This window comes from Nicotiana tomentosiformis, chromosome 9, assembly GCF_000390325.3.
Source record: "Nicotiana tomentosiformis chromosome 9, ASM39032v3, whole genome shotgun sequence".
NCBI lineage: Eukaryota > Viridiplantae > Streptophyta > Magnoliopsida > Solanales > Solanaceae > Nicotiana > Nicotiana tomentosiformis.
The window spans coordinates 67,290,855-67,314,716 of NC_090820.1; the positions used below are offsets into that span (position 1 = coordinate 67,290,855).

The window sequence follows — 23,862 nt, forward strand, 5'->3', positions numbered from 1 at the left end:
TAGGCAACACCAAACTGGGGATGTAGACAAAGCAGTCTTGAGCATTTGAGAGCTTGCCTCACACTCATCTAACCATCTGAAAGGACCACCCTTCTAGGTCAATCTGGTCATAGGTGCATCAATAGATGAGAAGCCCTCTAAGAAATGGCGATAATACCCAGCCAAACCAAGAAAACTCTGAATCTCAGTGTTGAAGATGGTCTGGTCCAACTCTGAACTACTTCAATATTCTTAGGATCTACCTTGATCCCCTTACTCGACACCACATGACCCAAAAATGCCACCGCATCAAGCCAGAATTCACACTTTGAGAATTTTGTATACAACTTCTTCTCTCTCAAGGTCTGGAGCACGATCCTCAGGTGCTGCTCATGATCTTCCCGGCTGCAGGAGTACACCAAGATGTCATTAATAAACACAATGATGAATGAATTAATATATGGCTGAAATACACTATTCATTAGGTGCATAAATGATACGGGGCGTTGGTTAGCCCAAATGACATCACAAGGAACTCGTAGTGACCATACCGAGTCCTAAAGGCAGTCTTCGGATTATCCGAATCCCGATTCTTTAGCTGATGATAACCTGACTGCAAATCAATCTTCGAGAACACTCTGACACCATGTAGTTGATCAAATAAGTCATCAATATGCGACAATAAATACATGTTCTTCACTGTAACTTTGTTCAACTGCCGATAATCAATACACATGCGCATAAAACCATCATTCTTCTTCATAAACAAAACCGGAGCACCCCACGACGACATACTAGGCCGAATGAAACCCTTATTAAGCAACTCTTGCAACAACTACTTTAACTTCTTTAACTTCGCTGGGGCCATATGATATGGTGGAATAGAAATGGGCTGAGTGCCTGGCAACAAGTCAATACCAAAATTGATATTCCTATCCGGCGGCATGCCCAGAAGATTCGTTGGAAATACATCTGGGAAGTCTCTCACTACCAGAACTGACTCAACGGTAGGGGTATCAACACTGACATCTCTCACAAAGGCTAGAAAAGCATCACACCCCTTCTCAGCCATCCACTGAACCTTTAGAAATGACTCAACCCTGTTAGGAACATAATCTAATGCACCCCTCAACTCTAACCATTGAAAACCTGGCATAGCTAATGTTACAGTCCTGGTGTAACAATCTAGAATAGCATGATAGGGCAACAACTGGTCCATGTCCAAGATAACATCAAAGTCTACCATACTAAGTAACAATAGGTCAAGTCTGGTCTCAAAACCACCAATAACAACTAAACACGATCGATACACACGGTCCACAATAATAGAATCTCCCATAAGCGTGGACACATAAAAAGGAGAACTCAAAGAATCACGAGATATATCCAAATACGGGGAAAAGTAAGATGACACATATGAATAAGTGGATCCCGGATCAAATAATACTGATGCATCTCTATGGCAAACCGGAACCATACCTATAATGATTGCGTATGAAGCGACTGCCTCCGACCTACCCAGAAAAGCATAGAATCTGGCCTGCCCTCCCCCTCTAGGGCGACCTCTACCTTCCCGTCCCCCACCCCTAGCTGGCTGTGTGGGTGGAGCGGCAATTGGGGCAGAAATCATGGCCTGAGAAGTCTTTGGACTTGGCTGAATCTGTGGAGCCTGAGTAGTCTGTGGAGGTGTACCCCTCCTGAATCTGGGGTAGTCCCTAATCATGTGACGGGTATCACCACACTTAAAGAAATATCTCGGTGGGCGTGGCTACTGGGACTGGCTCGGGCCTAGTCGACTGGACCGACCGCTGAAGGCACCCCGTGCAGGAGGTGCACTAGAAAGTGGCTGAACAAAGTGTGTAACTTGAGACCTTGGAATAATCGGAGCACCACTAGAAGCTGGAAGTGCTGAGTGAACTGGAAGACTCACAAAGCATCTGCCATGACGGGTTGTAGCTGCAGCGTGACCACCACTAAATCCTCCAGTACCTTAAGGCCTTTTGGCTTCCCTGTCCTCTCTCTCTGATGACCCTGCATACCCTCTAACCTCCATGCATTCTCTACCACCTGCTGATATGGGGTATTAGTCTCCTACTCTCGAGCCATGCTAAATCTAATGCCATAGTTGAGCCCCTCGATAAATTGACGGACTCTCTCTCTGACTGTAGAAACCAAGGCAGGTGCATGTTCGGACAAATCACTGAATCAGACAACATACTCTAACACTGTCTCAGAACCCTGGCGCAGCTGCTCAAACTCCGCGCACCATACATCCCTAAGAGTCCGGGGAACAAATTCTCTCAAGAACAACTCTGAAAACTGAGTCCATGTAAGTGAAGCTGCATCGACTGGGTTACCCTCCTCGTACACTCGCCACCATTGATAAGCTGCTCCTGACAGTTGGAATATAGTAAAAGCAACCCCACTCATCTCCACAATACCCATGGTGCAGAGAATACAATGGAACTTCTCTAGAAAACCATGTGCATCCTCTGAAGACAAACCACTGAAAATAGGAGGGTGATACTTTTTGAACCTCTCAAGTCTAAGATGCTCCTCCTTAGATGATGCTGCTCTAACCTCGGGCAGAACTGGAATAATAGGATGTACTAGTATAACCTTTGGTATCTGATTAACATAGACCCACCATTCTAGAGTACGGGCTGCGAGAGTTTGAGCTCCTCCCCCAACCTAAGGTGTGGCTGATGCAAGTGAAATCAACTCTACCTGAACTAAGGTACTGAACATGCTCAAGAACTGTGCAAGGGTCTACTGAAGTGCAGGGGTGGAAACATGCGCCTTGGGTGCCTGCCCCCCAACTGGAGCTATTGGTGGCTCCTCTGTCGCAGCTCAGGCAGGTGCTCTAGCTGCACCACGTGCCCCTCCTCGGCCTCTACCTGGGTGTCTGATCATCAGATACAACAGGGCGTGGCCTCACCATCTGTGAGAGAATAGAAAGTCAAAGATTCAGTTTTAAAGTCAACCAATTCACACGATAAGGAATCAAAGAAGTGAAGTTTTCCTAACAGTTATGTAGCCTTTCGAAGATAAGTAGAGACGCCTTTGTACCGATCCGCAAGACTCTACTAAACTTGCTCATGGCTCGTAATACCTATGAACCTAGAGCTCTGATACCAACTTGTAACGACTCCAATTTCCCTCCTTAAGATGTCGAGATGACACCTAGTCTCTAAGACTAGGTAAGACTAATATTTAATAATAACTTGACAAAAATAATTCACATAAATACTAAAGCAAGTCTGATAAACTCATATAATCTTCTGAAATAGAATCTCAATAAAACACTTTCCAAAATCGGTGGAACTAAATCATAAGCTCTACAGAGTAAACTAAAATGTCTATTACATCATTGTCTGAATGAAAATACAACAAGAAGTAAAGACAAAGGAAGGTAACTCCGAGGCCTGCAGACACCGAGCAGGTATACCTTGAAGTCTCTGTAAAGTAGCTAATAGTTGATCACTAACGTCCGACACTAGAAGATGTACCTGGATCTGTACAAAAAAAATATATAGAAACGTAGTATGAGTACACAACAATGGTACCCAGTAAGTATCAAGCCTAACCTCGGTAGAGTAGTGATGAGGCCAAGTCAAGACACCTACTAGGATATAGTAATCAGAATGAAAACGTAATGACAAGAATTAATGGAAGCAGAGGAATAAGTAATATTAAACAAGTTAATAACGTAGACTAACGAAAGGATTGTAAGCACAGAGATAACAACAAGGAAGCAATTGAAAAGAACCACAATGTTCATGTACGGACAATAACTGATAGAACAAGGAAGAACAAAATAACAAGAACTGTTCCCACCGAAAACTCTTTGCACCATAAGATAAACAACAAGAATCACAATGAGGTACGACCTTGTGTATAATAAGAATCACAACCGAGGTACCACCTCGTATATAACAACAAACACAACCGAGGTACCACCTAGTAATCACATTTCTCAATTTCAATCACAATCTTTTCTTTATACTGCCTCGTGAGCCTTACATTTAAATAGTTTTGAAACTATTTTTCCTGAAATAGCTACACGCACTTTAGCCCACCTTATGATGCCGCGTGGCTTCATGTAATTTCCTTATGAGCAACACACACATAAGTTCCACCTTATGCCGCCACATGCACATTAACCCCTATCCTTACATGGCCGCATGCGCGTCAACATCACATCACAATAACAATCCGCACCACAAGTGTCCAAATGTTACAACTTGCCAATAATAAACAGTATCGATGTTTCCACAACAATAGCACATGGCTCAACCACAACGTGTGCAAGATTATCAACAACAACAATGAATGTAAACCTCTCAACAAGAAAGATGTCTCAACAATTAACACTTCGCCTCAATGTGATAATGTCTTTCACAACTTCAACAATAATAACTCAACAATGAGAAAGATAATGTGTAACCATGATACTCAATAAGAATAACTCATAATGGAAGAGATAACATATACCGATGACTTCAAATAAGAATAATCAATAATGAAGGAGATAACATGTAACAATAACTTCAAATAGTAATAAATCAATAATGGAAGAGATAGCATGTGACAAAGAAAGAAGCAACAAGTTCAACTAAGGCATAAGAGCAAAAATATCAAATAAGATATAGAACAAGTGTTAACAAAGTTATTTAAGGCGTGTAAGGATAGACTAACACAAATAAGAGTAGATTGACTATGAGAATTTAGAAAATGTATGGCAATTCAATTAAAGTATGGAAAGAGTCTAAGTAATCTAAACCGGTCATATACAACATACAACCCGTGTACGCACTCGTCACCTTACGTACACGGATTTCACGTAACACAAATGGCACAATCAATACCAAATCCTAAGGGGTAGTTCCCCCCCCACAAAGTTAGACAAGATACCAGAATTAGGCCAACTCAACCCTCGGAAATAGCTTATTCCCTAAAATTCGCCTCCACATGGCTCAAATTTAACCAAAATCGACTTAATATATAAAACAACACAAGGGAAATAAATTATAATAGATAAAGCTATGATCATTACACTTTTCCCAAAAAGTCAACTAGGGGTTCGCCAGGTCAAAACCCGGGTCCAAGGGTAGATTCCGACTACCCATTACCCCACGAGTTCATTTATGTGATTAGTTTCAAAATTTGAGTCCAAATGGACTCTCAAAACTCAAATTCTTATTTTTCAAAAATTTGACAAAGTTTCACAAATTTTCACTTTGATTCACATGGTTTTGGTGTTACAATCTAAGATATATTGATGGAATATAGTTAGAAATAGATTAAAATCACTTACCCAAAGTTTGTAGATGAAAATCCCCTATCCAAATCGCCTCCTACTGAGTCTAGGGTTCCAAAATGAGAGAATATGACATGAAATCCTGACTTCCAGCCCTTCGGATCAGCTGCAGATGTCGCAATTGTGACATGGGTTCGCAATTGCGAACCCTCGCAATTGTGAAGTATTCCTTGCAAATGCATCCACTATCAGTCCTATGAGGAGGTCACAATTGCGACTCTGGCTTCGCATTTGCGAAGCATGTCTCCATTGCAAACACGATTGTTTTGTCGCAAATGAGAACTACCCCTCTACCTGAGCTTCTTCGCAATTGTGAGCCAGGTATCACAATTGCGAGCCAGGTATCGCAATTGCGAGCCAGGTATCACAATTGCAAGGTAGGTATCGCAATTTTGATACTTGAGCCCCCCTGCTAAGATCGCAATTGTGTACCTGGTGTTTGCAAATGCGACACCAGAGGCACAAACACCAGATTTTTCATTTTCAGTTCAAAATCTTTCGAAACATGTCCGAAACTCATCCGTGCCCTCGGGGCTCAAAACCAAACACCCACAAAAGTCTAAAACTATCATACGAACTCTCTCACACAATCAAAATACAAAAATAACACTTAAAACTATGAATCAAACACTAAAACGCATGAATTGCAAAGTGATGTTCAAGAATCTATAGAATTGCAAATAAACGTTCGATCCTATCAAATCAAGTCCAAAGGATACCAAATTTTATAGAGAAGTTCTAAATAGAATAACGGACATATTCAAAGTCTCAAAATCAAATTTCGTGATCGATAGCTAAAAGTCAATGTACGGTCAAACTTTTCAACTTCAAATTGCCAAAGTTTGGCAAAACAACATAAATCAACCTACAGACTTTCCTAATCAATTCCGAGAATACACCTATGTCTAAAAGCACGATACAAAGCTATCAGATTCATCAAAATATATCCAGGGTTATTTTTATAAATGTCAAAGTTTGGTTAATATTTCTAACTTAGGCTTTCAAGTCAAGAATCAAAGGGTCTGAATCAACCCGTAAGCTTCCCGGAACAAAACTAATCAATCCCGTAAGTTATAAAACCATAAACATACATGTGTGAAGTATAAAAAGGTGAAACATGATACAATTATACAAAACGACTAGTCGGGTCATTACACGTATTCTCGAATTTGTATTTGGATGTTTCTTGAATTTTTGGCGTTAATTGGCGAAAGTTGGCAATTTAAAGGTTTGAAAAGTTCAAGGTTTGACCGGGTGTTGAATTTGATGATATCGAGTTCAAATTACGATTTCGGGAATTGGAATAGCTTCGTCATTTCATTTGGGACTTGTGTGAAACATTTGAGGTCATTCCGAGTTGATTTGATTTGGTTCGGCACGCGATTTGGAAGTTGAAAGTTCAAAAAATTCATTAAGTTTGATTTGAGGTACGATTCGTGATTTTGATGTTTTTTTGAGTGATTTGAGGCCTTGAGTAAGTTTGTGTTATGTTATGGTACTTGTTGGTATTTTCGGACGGGGTCTTGAGGGGTTCGGGTGTGTTTCAGATTGATTTCGGACCATTTTAGAGTTTGCACGCATTGCTGGTTATGCTGTTTTCTGATTCCCCTAGTGTTCTTCGCGATCGCAAAGGTCCAGCCGTGATTGCGAAGTGTGATTTAGTATGTTGGTGGAGTAGTTCATCGGGGATGCGACAGGTGGTGCGTGATCGCAAATGTGTGAATTGGTTATGGTCCGTGTTCGCGTCATGACTTCCGGGTTCGCGTAAGGAAGCTAGGGACTGGTAGTGTAGTCTACGCATTTGCGATGACCTCGACGTGTTCGCGAAGCATTGACTTAGATGTGAACCGCATTCGCGAGGGTTGTTACGCGAACGCAAAATGTAATTTTGTGGCAGTCGCGTATGTGCTTCAGACCTTGAGTTGTTTTTCACATTTTGAGTTGGGGAGCTCGGATTTGGGCAATTTTGGAGGCGATTTTTACCACATGGACTGGGGTAAGTGTTTTCTACTCAGCTTTGATTATAATTCATGAATCTATCTTCGTTTTTGGAATTTGATTAATGATTTCAAAAGAGAAATTGTGGGTTTTGTCTAAATTTTCCTAAAGTGATTTTTTGGGTTTGAACAACGATTCAGAGTCGGATTTGAGTGAAATTAGTACGGTTGGACTCATAATTGAATGGGTTGTTGGATTTTGTGGGTTTTGTTGGGTTCCGAGGTGCGAGCCCGAGTTTAAATTTTTGGTTGACTTTGGATATTTGATTAAAGATTTGACCTTTATAGCTTGGGTTTGCTTCCTATGGCATTATTTGATGATTTTCAGTTGCTTTTGGCTAGTTTCGAGCCATTTGGATGTCGATTTGAGCGGGATGACACTTCTAGTGTATCAATTTTGCTTGTTTGAAACTTTGTTGGGGGAATTTTATCTACTAATTGATATTGTTTGCTACATGTGAGGGTGATGCATATATGTGGTGACGACCGTATATGCATGTGCTAGGGTTAATCATGCTTGGGGTTAGATTATACGATTATTTGTGCCTTGTAGTATTATGTGACCTTCTTGCTTCTTGTTTTACTTGACTTCTAGATTAATACGAATATGAAGTTCAATGCTAGAAACCATGATTTAACTTACTATAACTTGATTAAAAATTGATGAACTTTTTGTGAAATTATTGATGTGTTAAATTTAGTCGTCATTACACTTAATCACAAATACATCGCTACGACCATTATTCTTGAGATATTGGATTCTCTACTTGAGTTGAATATCATTCTTTTGAGATTTGTTGAGATACTTGAACAATAATGTTCTTGAGGTTTGTTGAATTGTTATTGGCTTGAATGTGGTGATTTATGTTCATTTGGAATATTTACTTGATCACTTTCCTCGATGTTATTCATGCTTCCTACCTTGCTTGTTATTGATACACACGTGCTTGGTGAGGAAGAGTGTAAAATACGAAGGGTGATGCTGTGCCATTGCATATATATTTCCATGTGTGGAAGCGTGTAAAGAACAAAGGGTGATGCCATGCCATTGCATATACATTACCATGTGAGGAAGAATGTAAACCACGAATGGTGATACCGTGTCATTTCATTTACATTATCATGTGAGGATGAGAGTAAAAGCATGAATGGTAATGTCGTGCCATTGTTTTATAGTATCATATGTTCATGGCCCGAAGGGTGGTTCCGTGCAGGCGAGGATGAGAGACATGCATTATATTGTGATACCTTTTCCTTGTGATACATTCATGCCTTTAACTTGTGATGTTACTGTTGCACCTATGTTTTTCTATATGACTTGTCATTATTGTTCTGCCTTTGTCCTTTACATCAATTGTTGTCGTATTATCTATCCCTTCTATCTGTTTAACTTGTACATATCGTGCTTTCCTTCTTATTTGTCATATCTACATCTATGCCGTATCTCAATTGTTGCACTTTGCGTATAAGCCGTCTATCATGTTAGTTATCCATGCCTTCTATTTGTTTAGCTTATAAAGATCATGATTTCCTTCATGTTTGTTATATCTACATCTAAGCCTTCTACCATGTTAGTTATCCACACCTTCTATTTGTTTAGCTTGCAAAGATCATGCTTCCTTCATGTTTGTTATGTTTACATCTAAGCCTTCTACCATGTTAGTTAGTGAAATTTATGTTTTTCTATTTTAATTGCTATCATTACTTCTATGACTCCCACCTAGTCTATTACTGTTGTCCATATGTACTGCCTTGTTCGTTACTACTACCTGCGTAGTTCCCACTTTGTCATTACGGTTATTGGCATATATTTCACCTGGTTGGTACTGTCATACGTATATTTGGTAAGGATGAGATAAATGCACAAAGGGTTTTGCCGTGACATTTGATTTGGTATTTTGAGTACATGATGTCACGCTATTCAAGTTATGAATTTACTATCGTGGTTTGTTGCTCGTCGCTTTAAGGAAAGAATTGTTTTTGATATTGAGAGATATTGACCGTTATTTCTACTAGTAATCATTTACTTCTTCGTATATTTGTTCTTGTACTCTTTTATGTTATGTTCTAGTATCGTTTCTATTGCTATTCTACTGCACATATTATATCAGTGAGTATCTTTTAACTAAAAAGCCCCGTCACTACTTTACCGAGTTTAGTCAAGATACTTACTAGGTACCTGGGGTTGGTTGTACTCATACTACACTTCTGTACCTTACGTATAGATTTTGGAGCGGGAGTTGCTGTGTATGGTGGGAGCTGGCATCGATGATGTACCTGCGTTCCGGTTATAGCTGCCACTTGTCCTTGGTAGTTTTAGATTTTGCTAATCTTTTTATGTAAACTTCGGATAAATGATGTATTTATTTCCTACTAGCTTTTGTAAATTCTATGTCTTAGAAGCTCATGATTTGTACTACCAGTCTTTGGGATTATTGTATGAATGTTCAGATAATTCTTCACTATTTTCTTATAAATCTAATCTGGATTGTGTTGACTGTTAGTTGGCTTACTTAGCGGGTTAGGTTAGTATCACGCCCGACCTCGGGGAGCGTGACTGACGCTAAACAGAGTTACCCTGGTCGAGCAAGCCTGCAAAGTTCCATCTACCCAACTCACCTATAAATAAAAAGAAGAATACACTTCATTAATTAGACAGTAAGAGGTCATGTGAGTAACTCCAGTTCATTTCCATTAGTTACATCATTAACAAGTCTTCAAAATAGTACATTTTACAATCATAGTTAAAGTGGAACAAATGATACAATTACAACATTTTTATTTTAACCTTTCCAAAAATAGATACAACCCACACTATGTCTACGGAGCCTCTAACGGGAACAAATAAGTGCTATGACAGTGCCGACAACAAGGCCCCGGCTATACCTCAAAATGCTATATACAAAGGATAAGAGATACAAAACCCCGAAATGAAGTGGGGCTCACCAAGTCAGCTGAGGAGAGGGTGTGCTGCTATCACTGATCAATACCACCTGCTACGGAACCACCTGCATCCATTAAAGATGCATCGCCCCCGACAAAAAGGACGTTAGTACATATGGAATAGTACTAGTATGTAAAACTCCGAGCCTGGGGCGAGACCGGCACCCAGTGCCTCACCTATCCTTGCATACCAACTTGCAACTAAGGGACTCTAAACATATAATGTCATACTTTGGCCATGGGCCATATTGCAGGACAATTGCGAATGCTGACTAAACATCAATATAAAGCTGGGCCGAGAAGGCCTCCATAACTACTACGGTTGGCAAACAAACAAAATATACATAAACGACTTACAAGCCCAATATACTGCACTAACTGACAGGATATGTCTACAAGCCTCTACTGATGGATCTACTGTGATCAGAACAAGCCCCCGACCTACTCATAACATATATACATATATACATAAGATGTACATAAAGCTCTAGACCCGGCAACTCCGAAGGGCATGGAGCTTACCGATCAAGCTGAATTCAGGCAATACCTAATGAGGAGGTCTACATGTCTGTCTCTGTGATCCTGAATGCATAAAATGCAGCGCCCCCCAAAAAAGGGATGCTAGTACGAAATAATGTACCGAGTATGTAAGGCAATATATTGAAAGCTGAAACTGAACTGATAATATAATAACTGAAAGTAACCGAGAGTCAAAGATGATCTGAAGATATGCTTACCTGCTGATACTGATTCAACTCTCTCAATATAGTAAGTAAAATAGTTGTCCGACTTTATAAGGCTCGATATATATATATATAACTGATCTGTCGTAGTAGGCTCGCTCATAGGCGCTCGGCTATTCTAGGCTCTGTATCTCAGCCAACTGGGCTCTCTCAAAAGCGCTCGGCCACAATAGGCTTGATATATAACTTATCATCTGATCAGAGGTTGCCCAATAGGGGCCTGCCCATCGATTATAGCTCGATGGTAATGAAAATACTATAATACTGTAAATATAGGCTCTCTGCTCTCTTGACTGGAAGAAGATAATACTCAATTAAATATGAAGTCCCGAAAAAGAGAATATTATAATTTATGAAACTAGGATAATATATATAAATTCGGGAGTATGAACTTCTCTTTATGCCTCGTTATCAAACACATGTAATTATGAGATCATGCCAAAATGAACGAAACTTTAGCCGTAACATACCCGAGCCGGTTCTCTAGACAACCCTTCTAGCACACGACAATAGTGACAAAATTTGTGACGGCAAGATCGGAGTAGGGAAATATCTGTATGATATTCTTGAGAAAGATTGCACCGTACTCCCTTAGACTCGTACAATCCTGTTGCTATTACCTTATGAAATCTCGTATGAAGTTTTGTAGCAAATTCCGTATGATCACTTTGTGAATTTGATCACAACCTTGTAAGATACCTACTGAAGCAATAAAGTTAGAGTCTTTATGGTTTTCTTTTGTGAATTCCATATCTTTGTGAGTAATGCAAATCTTGAATTTGAGATGTCATCTTTCTATCATTTCTTTAAAGATTGGCACCTTGCAAAGTTGTTCAATAGTCACTTAATGGCTCATGTATGTGGATGCCACGTTAATGCCTTAGTCTTTGTCCAAAAGTCTTTAATTAATCATCCACTCATTATTAATTAACTTGTTAATTCTCCCATTATCCAATAATTACCCAATTATCCACATAATTAGGAATTATCTCAAATTACTTAAAATACTACTCACTTTTAACACACTTTGCACACCTTTCTATTATGGTCATGTGGTACCTTGTATGACACTAGTCCTTAAATACGGGGTATTGTAGCTTGGACCGTATTTTATCTCAAAATGTCAAACTTCGACGAAAATTCATTTTCTTTGATTTTCTTACCCTCTCACCTTCAAATAATCTCATTCCCGAACTTACGTCGATTAGCTTATGACGAAACTTTAACATACAAAAATGCGGGATGTGACATCTCATTTTCGGGTTTATATCAATTTATTTCTAGCGTACTTTCACGTACAAAAACATGGGGTGTAACATCATTCCCCCCTTTGGAACATTCATCCTCCAATGTTGACTGATGCAGTTATCATTCTCATAACCCATAGCTTTTGCGGATACTTTAATACTCTCCTCGCCATTTAGGCAACTGTTCTGTGAATAAATCCAAAGGCCAGGGCATTTCATTTTAGGCCTCTTTCTCACACCACTGTCTGTGGTCGGAATTCTTCCATTCTCGTAACTCTTGCTACCTTCTGTCATGCAGCCTGTACGACTGTTTTCTTGTATGTGGGCCTATGCGACTTTTTTCTTCTTTTTCCTCCAGTTTTTCGCCAATCTCCAGGCCTCACTTTGTAAGAATATACAAAGATTGATAAGATGTCCCTCTGGGCATCTATAAGTACACTGAAGTTCTCTGCTCGGTACTTTGTTAAAATTATGACTATTGCTATATCTTGTTTCATAGCCCCAGTTATCAATCCGTATGAATTTACTGCATCTAGGTAGGTCATACTACACCATAACTCTTACCTCAATTTATCGTTACTGAGGTCTTCTACCAAGCTCCAGGTTACTCTCGTTGCTTATCCTATATGTATTAGTCTAAGTCCTTTAATGCTTCCTCATTACTGTTCATCTTAAGAATGACGACCTAATCTCATCTTATACTTTATGACTTTTGTCCATCCGTTGTTGATTCACCTCCATATTGATCTACAATATACCACTGATAACTTGAAACCTCTTATGAAATCACTAGGGCTCACGTTGCATCGTGGAACATTTGAAGTAATTAGACTGATCCACCGAGGGGCGATACTATACTTCCATAACCTTATTTCATAGAATCCCAATGTGATTCACCTTACGTGGGTTATTTAATCCTGTACAATTCATGAAATCATTACTCAATCGACTGGAAGATACCGAATCCCAAAGCTTCTAGCCCTTTATCTGAAGTATATATTATTCCCAACCTTCTGCACCTGAGTATCTTGTACGTTGTTCACCTTTACCTTACTTACCTTCAAATCTCGCCTCACATCTTCTATCTCTTTTATGACCTCCCTTCCACCTAGGTATAATTCACATCCATGACTTGAAGCTCTATTATAATACTTGCACCTCTGGTGCATACACAATCCGGTGGGAGCTTCATACTAACTTCTTATGAGGCTGGTACTTTTCTAACTGGATTTATCGTAGAGCCGTTATAGAATATGGTTGTTGTACTATCTCTCTTGTACCTCTGATATTAAGAGTGATTCTGCAGTGTCCTCAATCACGATTTCTATAATTTTCTGGGTCCAATAATTAGACTCCTGATTTACTTTGTTGATGTAACTCTTTAGTTTCCTCTTCCTTCTAATCAGCCTTTATGTAGGCGTAAGCTATCTTCCGATCTGTGACTCATGGTTTTACTTTATCCTTTCATGGACGCTATGGAAAACCATGATACAATCTTCTAATGATTCAATCCTTTGTGTATGACCTGGACCCAATTCCTTCTTTTAACTTATACCGGAGTCTTCTATGGCTGATTATTAATCGAATAATTCCTTTCGTTCCATCTCAGATTTCTTCAAACGTAAGCAATTGCTTTTTCTGGTCTTTTTGCCCCCTTTGTTGGGTGCATACTTAGCTTATCTGAGTTCTCACGCATGCCAAAATTTTTGTGCAACTCATATGGTCTCGAATATTACTTTTGGTTTTATTCCCTGCTCATTAGCCATGGTAGGTGCCACTTTATTTTGGAGTGCATAAAATTTTGTAGTGAGACTATTGTTACCCGACCATTTCCTCTTTAGGTCACTGTGCTTAGGTTGAAGCCTTCTTCCTTATTTCCTCAGCTAGTCTTTCATTGTAGTACTTAGGGAGAATCCTCTAACTCTTGTAAAGTTGCAAGCTTATCACATCGTATACTTGACAACATTTTTGATGTTCTTCCCTGCCTATAATTATTCGTAATACTCATACAATATATTTATCTACCCCAACTCCTATCTGAATATTTCTCAAGGTTCACGATGTCATATCTGCGAGATTGAATTCCCCATGTTAGGGTTCACTATGTTTATCTTGCACAATCTATTGATTTGTCTGTATCCTCTTTTCTAGCCATAACTAGGCTCTTCCTGAATCAAATACTAACTACTCGTTGGACCATTCTCATATTAATATTCCGCATAATCTTTCTTGAGTTATTTCTTTTGTCTTAACTTACCTCTCGCACTGGCTCCTTATTTATTAATAACATCTCAGACAGGAACCCTTACTTCCTCTCATTGATGTCATGCTTGCATAATAGTCTGGAATCGTAGCACATCTGTAGGCTTTGAATAAGTGCAATCTCATCCCCTTTTCATTTTTGTCGCACTCTTCCTTTACCATTCCATAGTTACTAGAATTACTTAATTCCGACTTAATGCCACATAACTCCATATTCCCCCCCTTTAGGGGAGCACTAAGATTTAGTGCTACGATGATCTACGTATAGATGTTTTACCTTCTCATCTTTGGCATCTTTTCACATCATCGATGATCCTTACTCACCTTGCGGTAATCATTTTGTACCAAGGATAACGAAATTCCTCACTCACAAGGGTGACACTTAGTGTAACTGGCATATATAGTCCCTTAAGCTTAACTTTACTAACTTTGCTTGCTTTAGGGAAGCGTTTTCTTGAATGACCTTTAAAGGGTATTCTTCTATCGTCCATTCTATTATCGCCGGGACACAATCTCTGAAATTCTCATGATGCCGACTATTACTCAGTCCCTAGTTCATGTTAAGTTTATCTTGTTCATCAGTCCATGTTGATTTCTTATTACTCTGGGGTCTAATTTTTTTTCTTTTGGTAATCACGTTGGAGTCAGGAACTTATTTCTCGAAATGAGGATATGACTTTATGGCATATACTCTTTTGTTGTCCCAAGGCATGTCACCTCTCGTCTTTTCCTTTACTTGACTATAGACTTTGTAATACTGTCATTCATTTCATTTTTTTAATCATCCGTTGTCATCCATGTATCACCTCTTACTCATAATGCTTCATTAACTCTCTTTTTTTCCCTGATAACATTTCTTTCTATCACTTTATTCTGAAAACTTCAAAAAGACATTCTTTTGCTTTTATCTCCCCTTGCTCCATCCACTGGTTCTTCAAATTGCCTAACATTCTCTCCCTACTAGGGACGGGAGCCATACTAAGGTAATATTTATCCCTTCAAGGCTTCCAGTGCCTATCTTTGTAGTACTCATATCTAGATGTACTATTTTAGAATGCACCATCTAGGTATCTCACAAGGAGATCTATTAGCATATTTGCAATATCCTTCAAAAATGTCAATTAACACAAACAATCCATTCACCATTCTGGGTTACTCTAACCCCAGCCGGATCCTGATATCTGTCCTTCTCTTATACTACTTCTGTTAGCCCCCATACGACATGACTGAGATGGGTGTGGCCAACTGTACATACCTCTATTACTGTTGAAGGTAACTCAAAATGCTTATATTTCTCTGCTTGAATTGTAAATACTATTAATCTTTATTAACTGGGTACCACGTACCCTTCTTCACCTTGCTTTTTTTAATTGCTGAAACTTGTGTCTACCTTCCGATTCTCTTATTCCTTTTTACCGTAAGAGTGGATAGGCATTCTTCCCTTAGGGATCCTTATCAAGAATTTTACACATTTGAGTACACACATGATCTACTGAAGACCTTACATTTACTCATCATAAGCATCATGAAAAATCGAGTTCCTCTGACTCAACTCTTCTATAGCAACATTCAATCTCTTACCAATTTTCATTCTAGATGTAGGCATCGTCATATTATGAATAAGATAGAGTTTAGGAAATTTAGTTCTTACAACTGAGCTCTACCACACGATCTAGACTAAGAAGAAAGAGTGACAGTCCTAAATGCCCTGTAGCCTCCTGCTTATAAGTGTGGTGCACAACACACCTATAAACAAGACTCTACTAGACATGGCTTGTGGACTCCCAAGGACAGAACTACTCTGATACAACTTTTGTCACGCCCCGGACCTGGGGGGCGAGGTGGGGAGCGAGACCGGCACCCGGTGCCTCACCGATCCTTGCATACCAACTTGTGACTAAGGGACTCTAAACATATAATGTCATACTTTGGCCATGGGCCACATTGCAGGACAATTGTGAATGCTGACTAAACATCAATATAAAGTTCAGCCGACAATGCTGCCATAACTACTACGGTTGGAAAACCAACAAAATATACATAAACGGCTTACAAGCCTAACATACTGCACTAACTGACAGGATATGTCTACAAGCCTCTACTGATGGATCTACTGTGATCGGAACAGGGCCCCGACCTACTCATAACATATATACATATATACACAAGATGTACATAAAGCTCTAGACCTAGCAACTCCGAAGGGTATGGATCTTACCGATCAAGCTGAACTCGAGCAACACCTAATGAGGAGGTCTACCCGTCTATCATTGTGAACATGCATGCATGAAATGCAGCGCCCCCAAAAAGGGATGTCAGTACGAAATAATGTACCGAGTATGTAAGGTAATATACTGAAAGCTGAACCTGAACTGATAATATAATAACTGAAAGTAATTGGGAGTCACAAATAATTCGAAGATATGCTTACCTACTGATACTGACTCAACTCTCTCAATATAATAAGTAAAATAGTTGTCCGGCTTTATAAGGCTCGATATATATAAAACTGCTCTGCCGTAGTAGGCTCGCTCATAGGCGCTCAGCCATACTAGGCTCTGTATCATGGCCAACTGGGCTTGCTCATAAGCGCTCGACCATAGTAGGCTCGATATATAATTTACCATCTGATCAGAGGTTGCCCAATAGGGGCCTGCCCATCGATTATAGCTCGACGGTAATGAAAATACTGTAATACTGTAAATATAGGCTCACTGCTCTCTTGACTGGAAGGAGACAATACTCAATTAAATATGAAGTCCCGATACGTAGAATACTGTAATTTGTGAGACTAGGATAATGTATATAAATTCAGGAGTATGAACTTCTCTTTCTGCCTCATTATCAAAACACATGTAATTACGAGATCATGCCAAAATGAAGGAAAGTTTAGCCTTAACATACCTGAGCCGATTCTCTGGACAACCCTTCTAGCACACGATAATTGTGACAAAATTTGTGACAGCAAGATCGAAGTAGAGAAATATCTGTATGATATTCTTGATAAAGATTGTACCATACTCTCTTAGAATCGCAAAATCCCGTTGCTATTACCTTATGAAATCTCGTATGAATTTTTATAGCAAATTCCGTATGATCACTTTGTGAATTTGATCACAACCTTGTAAGATACCTACTGAAGCAATAACGTTAGAGTCTTTATGGCTTTTTTGTGAATTCCATATCTTTGTGAGTAATGCAAATCTTGAATTTGAGAAGTCATCTTTCAATCATTTCTTTAAATATTTCCACCTTGCAAAGTTATTCAAGAGTCACTTAATGGCTCATGTATGTGGCTGCCACGTTAATGCCTTAGCCTTTGTCCAAAGACTTTAATTAATCATCCACTCATTATTAATTAACTTGTTAATTCCCCCATTATTCAATAATTACCCAATTATGCAAATAATTAGGAATTATCTCAAATTACTTAAAATACTACTCGCTTTTAATACACTTTGCACACCTTTCTATTATGGTCATGTGGTACCTTGTATGATACTAGTCCATAAATATGGGGTATTGTAGCTTGGACCGTATTTTATCTCAAATTGTAAAACTTTGACGAAAATTCATTTTCTTTGATTTGCTTACCCTCTCACCTTCACGAATTTACTCATCACTTATTTGAAGTAGCATAATGCTTATAATCTCCAAATAATCTTATTCCCGAACTTACGTCGATTAGCTTACGACGAAACTTTAACGTACAAAAATGCGGGATGTGACATCTCATTTTCGGGTTTATATCAATTTAATTATGGCGTACTTCCACGTACGAAAATATGGAGTGTAACAAAATAGTACTAGTATGTAAAACTGAACACCCCCTCAATAGAACGAGTAATAGTAAACGGAGCATAAAACATGAAATCAATAAGAGACTCAAATGGTATCAAAGTGTCAAATTAAGGGAAAAGTAAATTTCAGGTAAGTTTAAGTAATTTAAGTTGGGAGATCTTTAACACCGATACACCACCGTATTTTAGCACGGAGTCCGATCTTAGCCCGACCTGCTAAGCCGTCACATCCTGATATATACACTCACAATACCACCATGTGCGCGACATGGCTTCCGATCTCAGCTTGATCGGCTAAGTCGTCTCACCACCATGCCGTGTGGATCTATATCACATCACATCTTGCTAGCAATAATCTCATCCCATTTAAGGGGAAACATCTCAACACACCAATCTCATCCCATATAAGGGGAAACAATCTCATCACATTAACACGGGGATTTACCCTTCAATCATTCCTACACCGGCATGTGTGGTTTCGGGGTTAGGTTGTTTAGACCTACCTTTCATCGGTGGCTACACGATACTCCCAAGGAATTTATTATAAAAAGGATTTACCACTCATTTCACATTCTTTTACATGTCATTCATTTTGTTTGCACCATTGGCCATAACGTCGTACTTCATAATTCATGCTCACTATTTCACTTTCAAACATCATCATGGATAATCAACAACAAGACCTTTCAAATTAAGACTTTAACACATACTTGAGCAATTTAGGGCCTTAGGCACATGTGATTTCTTTTACATAATTTGACAAGTTAACTTTCGTATTTTTTTAAATCATAACATGATAACACACATCCCATACTTAAACCACATTCTCAAACGGTAACTCAACATAACAAGAATCTTTGGAATACATAATGAATGCATATTTGTTTTGACACAAGGCTTATTTGGAATAATTCAATTTATAATAAGCATCAAGGGACTTACAAGGGTATTGTGGGGTTCAATTCTAAGAGAAGAGTTTAGCCAACATACCTCGAAAGAGCTTTTCGTAATGAAACAATAATGTCCCAATACTCCTAACGATTCCAATCTATAAAGGAGGGGATAATTACAAGCACGATTAGAGAAATTCGTATGACAAGGGATGTTACAACTATGACCTAACCTTTCCCTCAACCAATTCAACAACAAAACCACCCAAGATTGTTCAACAACTTCCCCACAAGCCCTATTAGCTCTTGCATGTAATATATCTACCCTTATCACCCATAATCAATCCCAAACGCAAAATTAAAGAATTGAGGAAAGAAATTCTTACCTCTTTGAAACCCTAGCAAGTTCATTTCGATGAAATCCCAAGATTATTTCAAGGTAGAGTAGTGAAATCCTTAACCCTCCCTTTCCTCTGTCTAGAATAGTTCTCTCCTCTATCTAAAATGACAAGTGATCCTCCAAAAATGAACCCTTAGGATAGATAAATGAAATGGGGGTCGAGTTATAAAATTAGAAAAATAAAGCCCCGATACAGATCTGCGGTCACATATGCAACCGCATAATGCTTCTGCGGTCTGCAAAATGGGTCGCATAATGGCCCTCCGGAACTGGGCAAGTCTGCCCCACTCTGCGACCAGTATGCGGTTTGTAGACCTATTCTGCGGTTGCATAATGCGCCACAAAACTTTCCTCCTAAAATTTTCATTCTGGGTCTGCGATGGGTTATGCATCCCACAAAATGATTATGCGGCCGCATTATGGACCGCATAATGGTCCAAAATTCTTTCCCAGTTCTCTGCTTCAGTCTGCGGCCGATATGCGGTCCGCAGACTAGTTCTGCGACAACAGAATGGACCGCATAAATGCCCTATATTTCTAAAAAATTTCTTCAACTCTCCAACGCACCGTTCAACCCAAAAAGTCGGAACCGTGACTCTCCAGCTTGCCGCGAAGAATTTCTACAATCAACAATGCATAAGTCTACCCCGGCATTACGAAACCCTGGGATTTAGGTGAAATATTTACGGGGCTTTACAGTTAGGTGCCATCACTACTAGTGGATTTTGGGTCGTGACAAGTTAGTATGAGAGCACTAGGTTCTTAGGTTATATGAGTCATGAGAAAGCTTCTAGTAGAGTCTTGCGAATCAGTATGATGACGTCCATACCTATCTTCGAGAGGCTACATGGAATTTAGGAAAATTTACGTTATTTCTTTACTCATCGTGCAACCTTGCTATGATTTTGATTCTTCCTAAACATTCATATGCAGTGTTTTGCACTCGATATTCGCTATGCGCTGATGGTTTTTTATGCTGCAGATGGATTACGAAGGACTATGGATTCTTGATTATCATCGCGAGGTGCTATCTAGTTTTGGGAGTAGATGCAGTGATAGATCTTCCAGTTGTTCATTTGTGGTACGAGGCAGATTCTTGTATCCGGTTGGTATGTATAGACATAGGAAGACCAACTAGTGGCCTACTTGTTGTGATTATGGTGGGTTCATGATAAGGTGTGATTTGAGTATAGCCGGGGGTTATCTCCTATGTGATGAGTTTGGATCTTGTGTTTCATATGAGGTTTCCATTTGGTGGAATGCATATATTATCATTTCAGAGCATTTGGGGAAGTTTTCTTGACTATTGCAAGGATGGTAAATGCTTGGTAGAGTCTTCAGAGTGTTCTATGACCAATAATGCATGCGTTTTTGAAGTATTTGGTAACGATCCGACCGGTCGTTCTGAGCTCTACCACGTCGTTCGACGGTTCGAGGCCTTGAGTAGCTTCACTTCATGGTTTATAACTTGTACGTGTGGTCGGAATTGAATTTTGGGAAATTTCTATATTCGGAAGCTTTATGTTGGAAGAATTGACTAAGGTTTGACCTTTGAGTAAACGACCACGGAATTGGGATTTGAATGTTCCATAACGTATGATGATTTCGGACTTGGGCGTATGTTCGGGTTAAGTATCAGATGGTCTGGGAGCATTTCGGCGCTTATTGTAGAAAGTTGATATTTTTGAAAGTTTTAGAATTTCATAAGTTTGGTTTGAAGTGGATTTTGATGTCATCGATGTCCGCTTGGGGTTCCGAGCCTTGGAATAGGTTCGTATTGTGGTTTGTCACTTGCACGCCAAGTTTGGTATCATTCCGAAATGTTTTGATATGGTTCAGATGCGTTCGTCAAAGTTTGAAAGTTTAGAGAAGGATTACGATCGTCGATTCATACTTTAAATGTTGCTTGGCGTAATTTGTGGCCTCAACGAAGTTCGTAATGTGTTTTGGGATGCATTGGTATATTTGGTCAAGGTCCCGAGGGCCTCGGGTTGATTCTAGATGCTTAACGTATCGGATGTTGGACTTAGGGAAAAACTGGAGAATTCTGGTTGCTAGTACAACCGCTTTTGCGGAAGCTACATCGTAGAAATGACCTCGCATAAGCGAGTGGAAGGGAGCTAGGCAGAGGATGCAGGTGTGAAGACCTTTCCACACATTCATGATCGCAGATGCGACCACTGGAGCACAGAAGGGGAGGTTGGCCAAGAAGGACTGGGCTGCAGAAGCGGGTATGGTCACTCAGGTGCGCAAGCACAAAAGTGCTTCAAGCCCGCAGAAGCGGAAGTGCAGATACGCTACTTAGGGCACAAAAGCGAGGGATGTTTGTTTGAGCTGGAGCAGCAGAAGCGGCTACTGTTCCGCAGGTGCTAGGGAGCGCTGGCAGATTTGATATTTATTCCGGATTTGGCCCATTTTCTTTCATTCTCTCTTGGCTTGGGCGATTTTTGGAGAGCTTCAAGTGGGGATTTTCATCGTCTATGTCAAGGTAAGTAATTCCCACATATTGTGAGTTAAATACATGGTTTATATGTGTATTTGAACACGAAAAATAGTAGAAATTAGGGATTTTGGTAGAAAACCTAGAAATTGGTATTTTTGGATTTTGACCACAAAATTGGACATGGAAATTGGAATAAAATATATATTTGAGTTCGCGGTTTCACGGGTAAAGTTTATCTTCAAAAATATTTGGAATTCGGGCACGTGGGCCCGAGGGTTGACTGTATTGACTTTTAGAGCGGTGTTGGGAATTGTTAAAAATTGATTAATTATAAGCATTTGAGTATATTTTTGATTGAATTTCACATTGTTTGACTAGTTTTGGATCGTTTGGCATGAATTGAAGAGTTATAGAGGCGTTGGAGGCAGTTATGGAATTTCTGAGCGAGGTAAGTCTCCTGTTTAACCTTGTGAGAGGGAAACTACCCCCTAAGTGATGTAATTGCTATGTGATACTAGTTGTAGGTGTTAGGTATGCACGAGGTGACGAGAGTCCATACGTAGCTAAAGCATGTTTATGTCCGGGTAGACTTAGGACCTTATTATTAAATAATTGAATTATTTGAACTCGTTCTGCTGACTTAATTAACTGAACTTATAATTGAAATTGATTTAGAAGTAAATGTATGTATACTAGGCCGAGCCTTATCACCTCGAGTTGTTGGCTAGTTATTTGAGAAAGAGTAAAGATTATATTCACTTTGTGCTCATGTACTGTGTTGTAAGCACGTGTCTCGTAATTCGGTAACTTCCTGCATTTTTTGTGGAGCGGGCCGAACGCCTCGGAAGTATAATGGATGCATCTATGGTTCATGTTGCTCGACCCTCGGCAGTGGACATATTATTCTAGATCGAGTCGAACGACCTCGGCATAATCGTGTGTTATATCGCTGGTAGTCCGAACATCCATGAGGTTATCCTTCCACCGATGCCCGTCATTTTATATGGTATTCCTTATTCATTTGATATTTGCACTTGACATTTTCTGAGATGTTAAGATAAAATACAAGATTGGAAAATTCATACTTTAAAAGAAATATTTGGAAGATTATGTAACTCACAGATCTACCTCATTATTGATGTGTGCTTCATATCTACTTATGATTTATTATTTTTCTTTATTGGACCTCTAGTAAGTGTCGATGTCGACCCCTCATAAATACTTCTCTGGGGTTAGGCTAGATACTTACTGGGTACGCGTTGATTTACGTAGTCATGCTGCACTTCTGCACTAAACGTGCAGGATCTAATAAGTTCATTCGATGATCATCAAGGTGCGTAGGCATAGCTGTTGAGGAGACTTCATGCATGCTACATTCCAGGTTAAGCATTGGAGTGAGTCCGTAGAGTCTCCATCGTACTACTTATTTTATCCTATCTTATTTACATTCTAGATAGATGTTTTATTATTATTGTACTCCTTAGTAAATGCTCATCCACTTGTGACATCGGGTTTTGGGGTTATATTAGCTGGTGCTTATGGTTTCGTATTTTATTATCGCCTTTCATTTCTTCTATAAACTACAAATATTGTTTTATTAAAATCTATAATTTCGAAATTTATAAAATAAATAAATAAATGGATAAATCACCGTTGGCTTTCCTGACGGCGGCGTTAGGCGCCATCACGACCTGTAGTGGAATTTGGGTCTTGAAAGCTTGGTATCAGAGCATTAGGTTCACTCAAGTCTCACGAGTCATCAGCAAGTCTAGTAGAGTCTTGCGGATCGGTACAGATACGTCTGTACTTATCTTCGAGCGGCTACAGGGCTGTTAGGA

At 39.4% G+C, this 23,862-nt stretch overlaps 1 protein-coding gene across 1 annotated transcript; it reads right to left on the reverse strand.

Annotated features, from left to right (window-relative positions):
* Nucleotides 1-814: 814 nt before the first annotated feature.
* Nucleotides 815-1,318, reverse strand: LOC138898919 (uncharacterized). The gene has a single exon (XM_070185028.1). It carries the CDS (start codon nucleotides 1,316-1,318, stop codon nucleotides 815-817), a length of 504 nt encoding a protein of 167 aa, XP_070041129.1.
* Nucleotides 1,319-23,862: the final 22,544 nt, after the last annotated feature.

Coding starts and splice junctions, on each gene's coding strand:
- LOC138898919 (XM_070185028.1), bottom strand. CDS start 1,318: ATGGGAGATTCTATTATTGTGGACCGTGTGTATCGATCGTGTTTAGTT.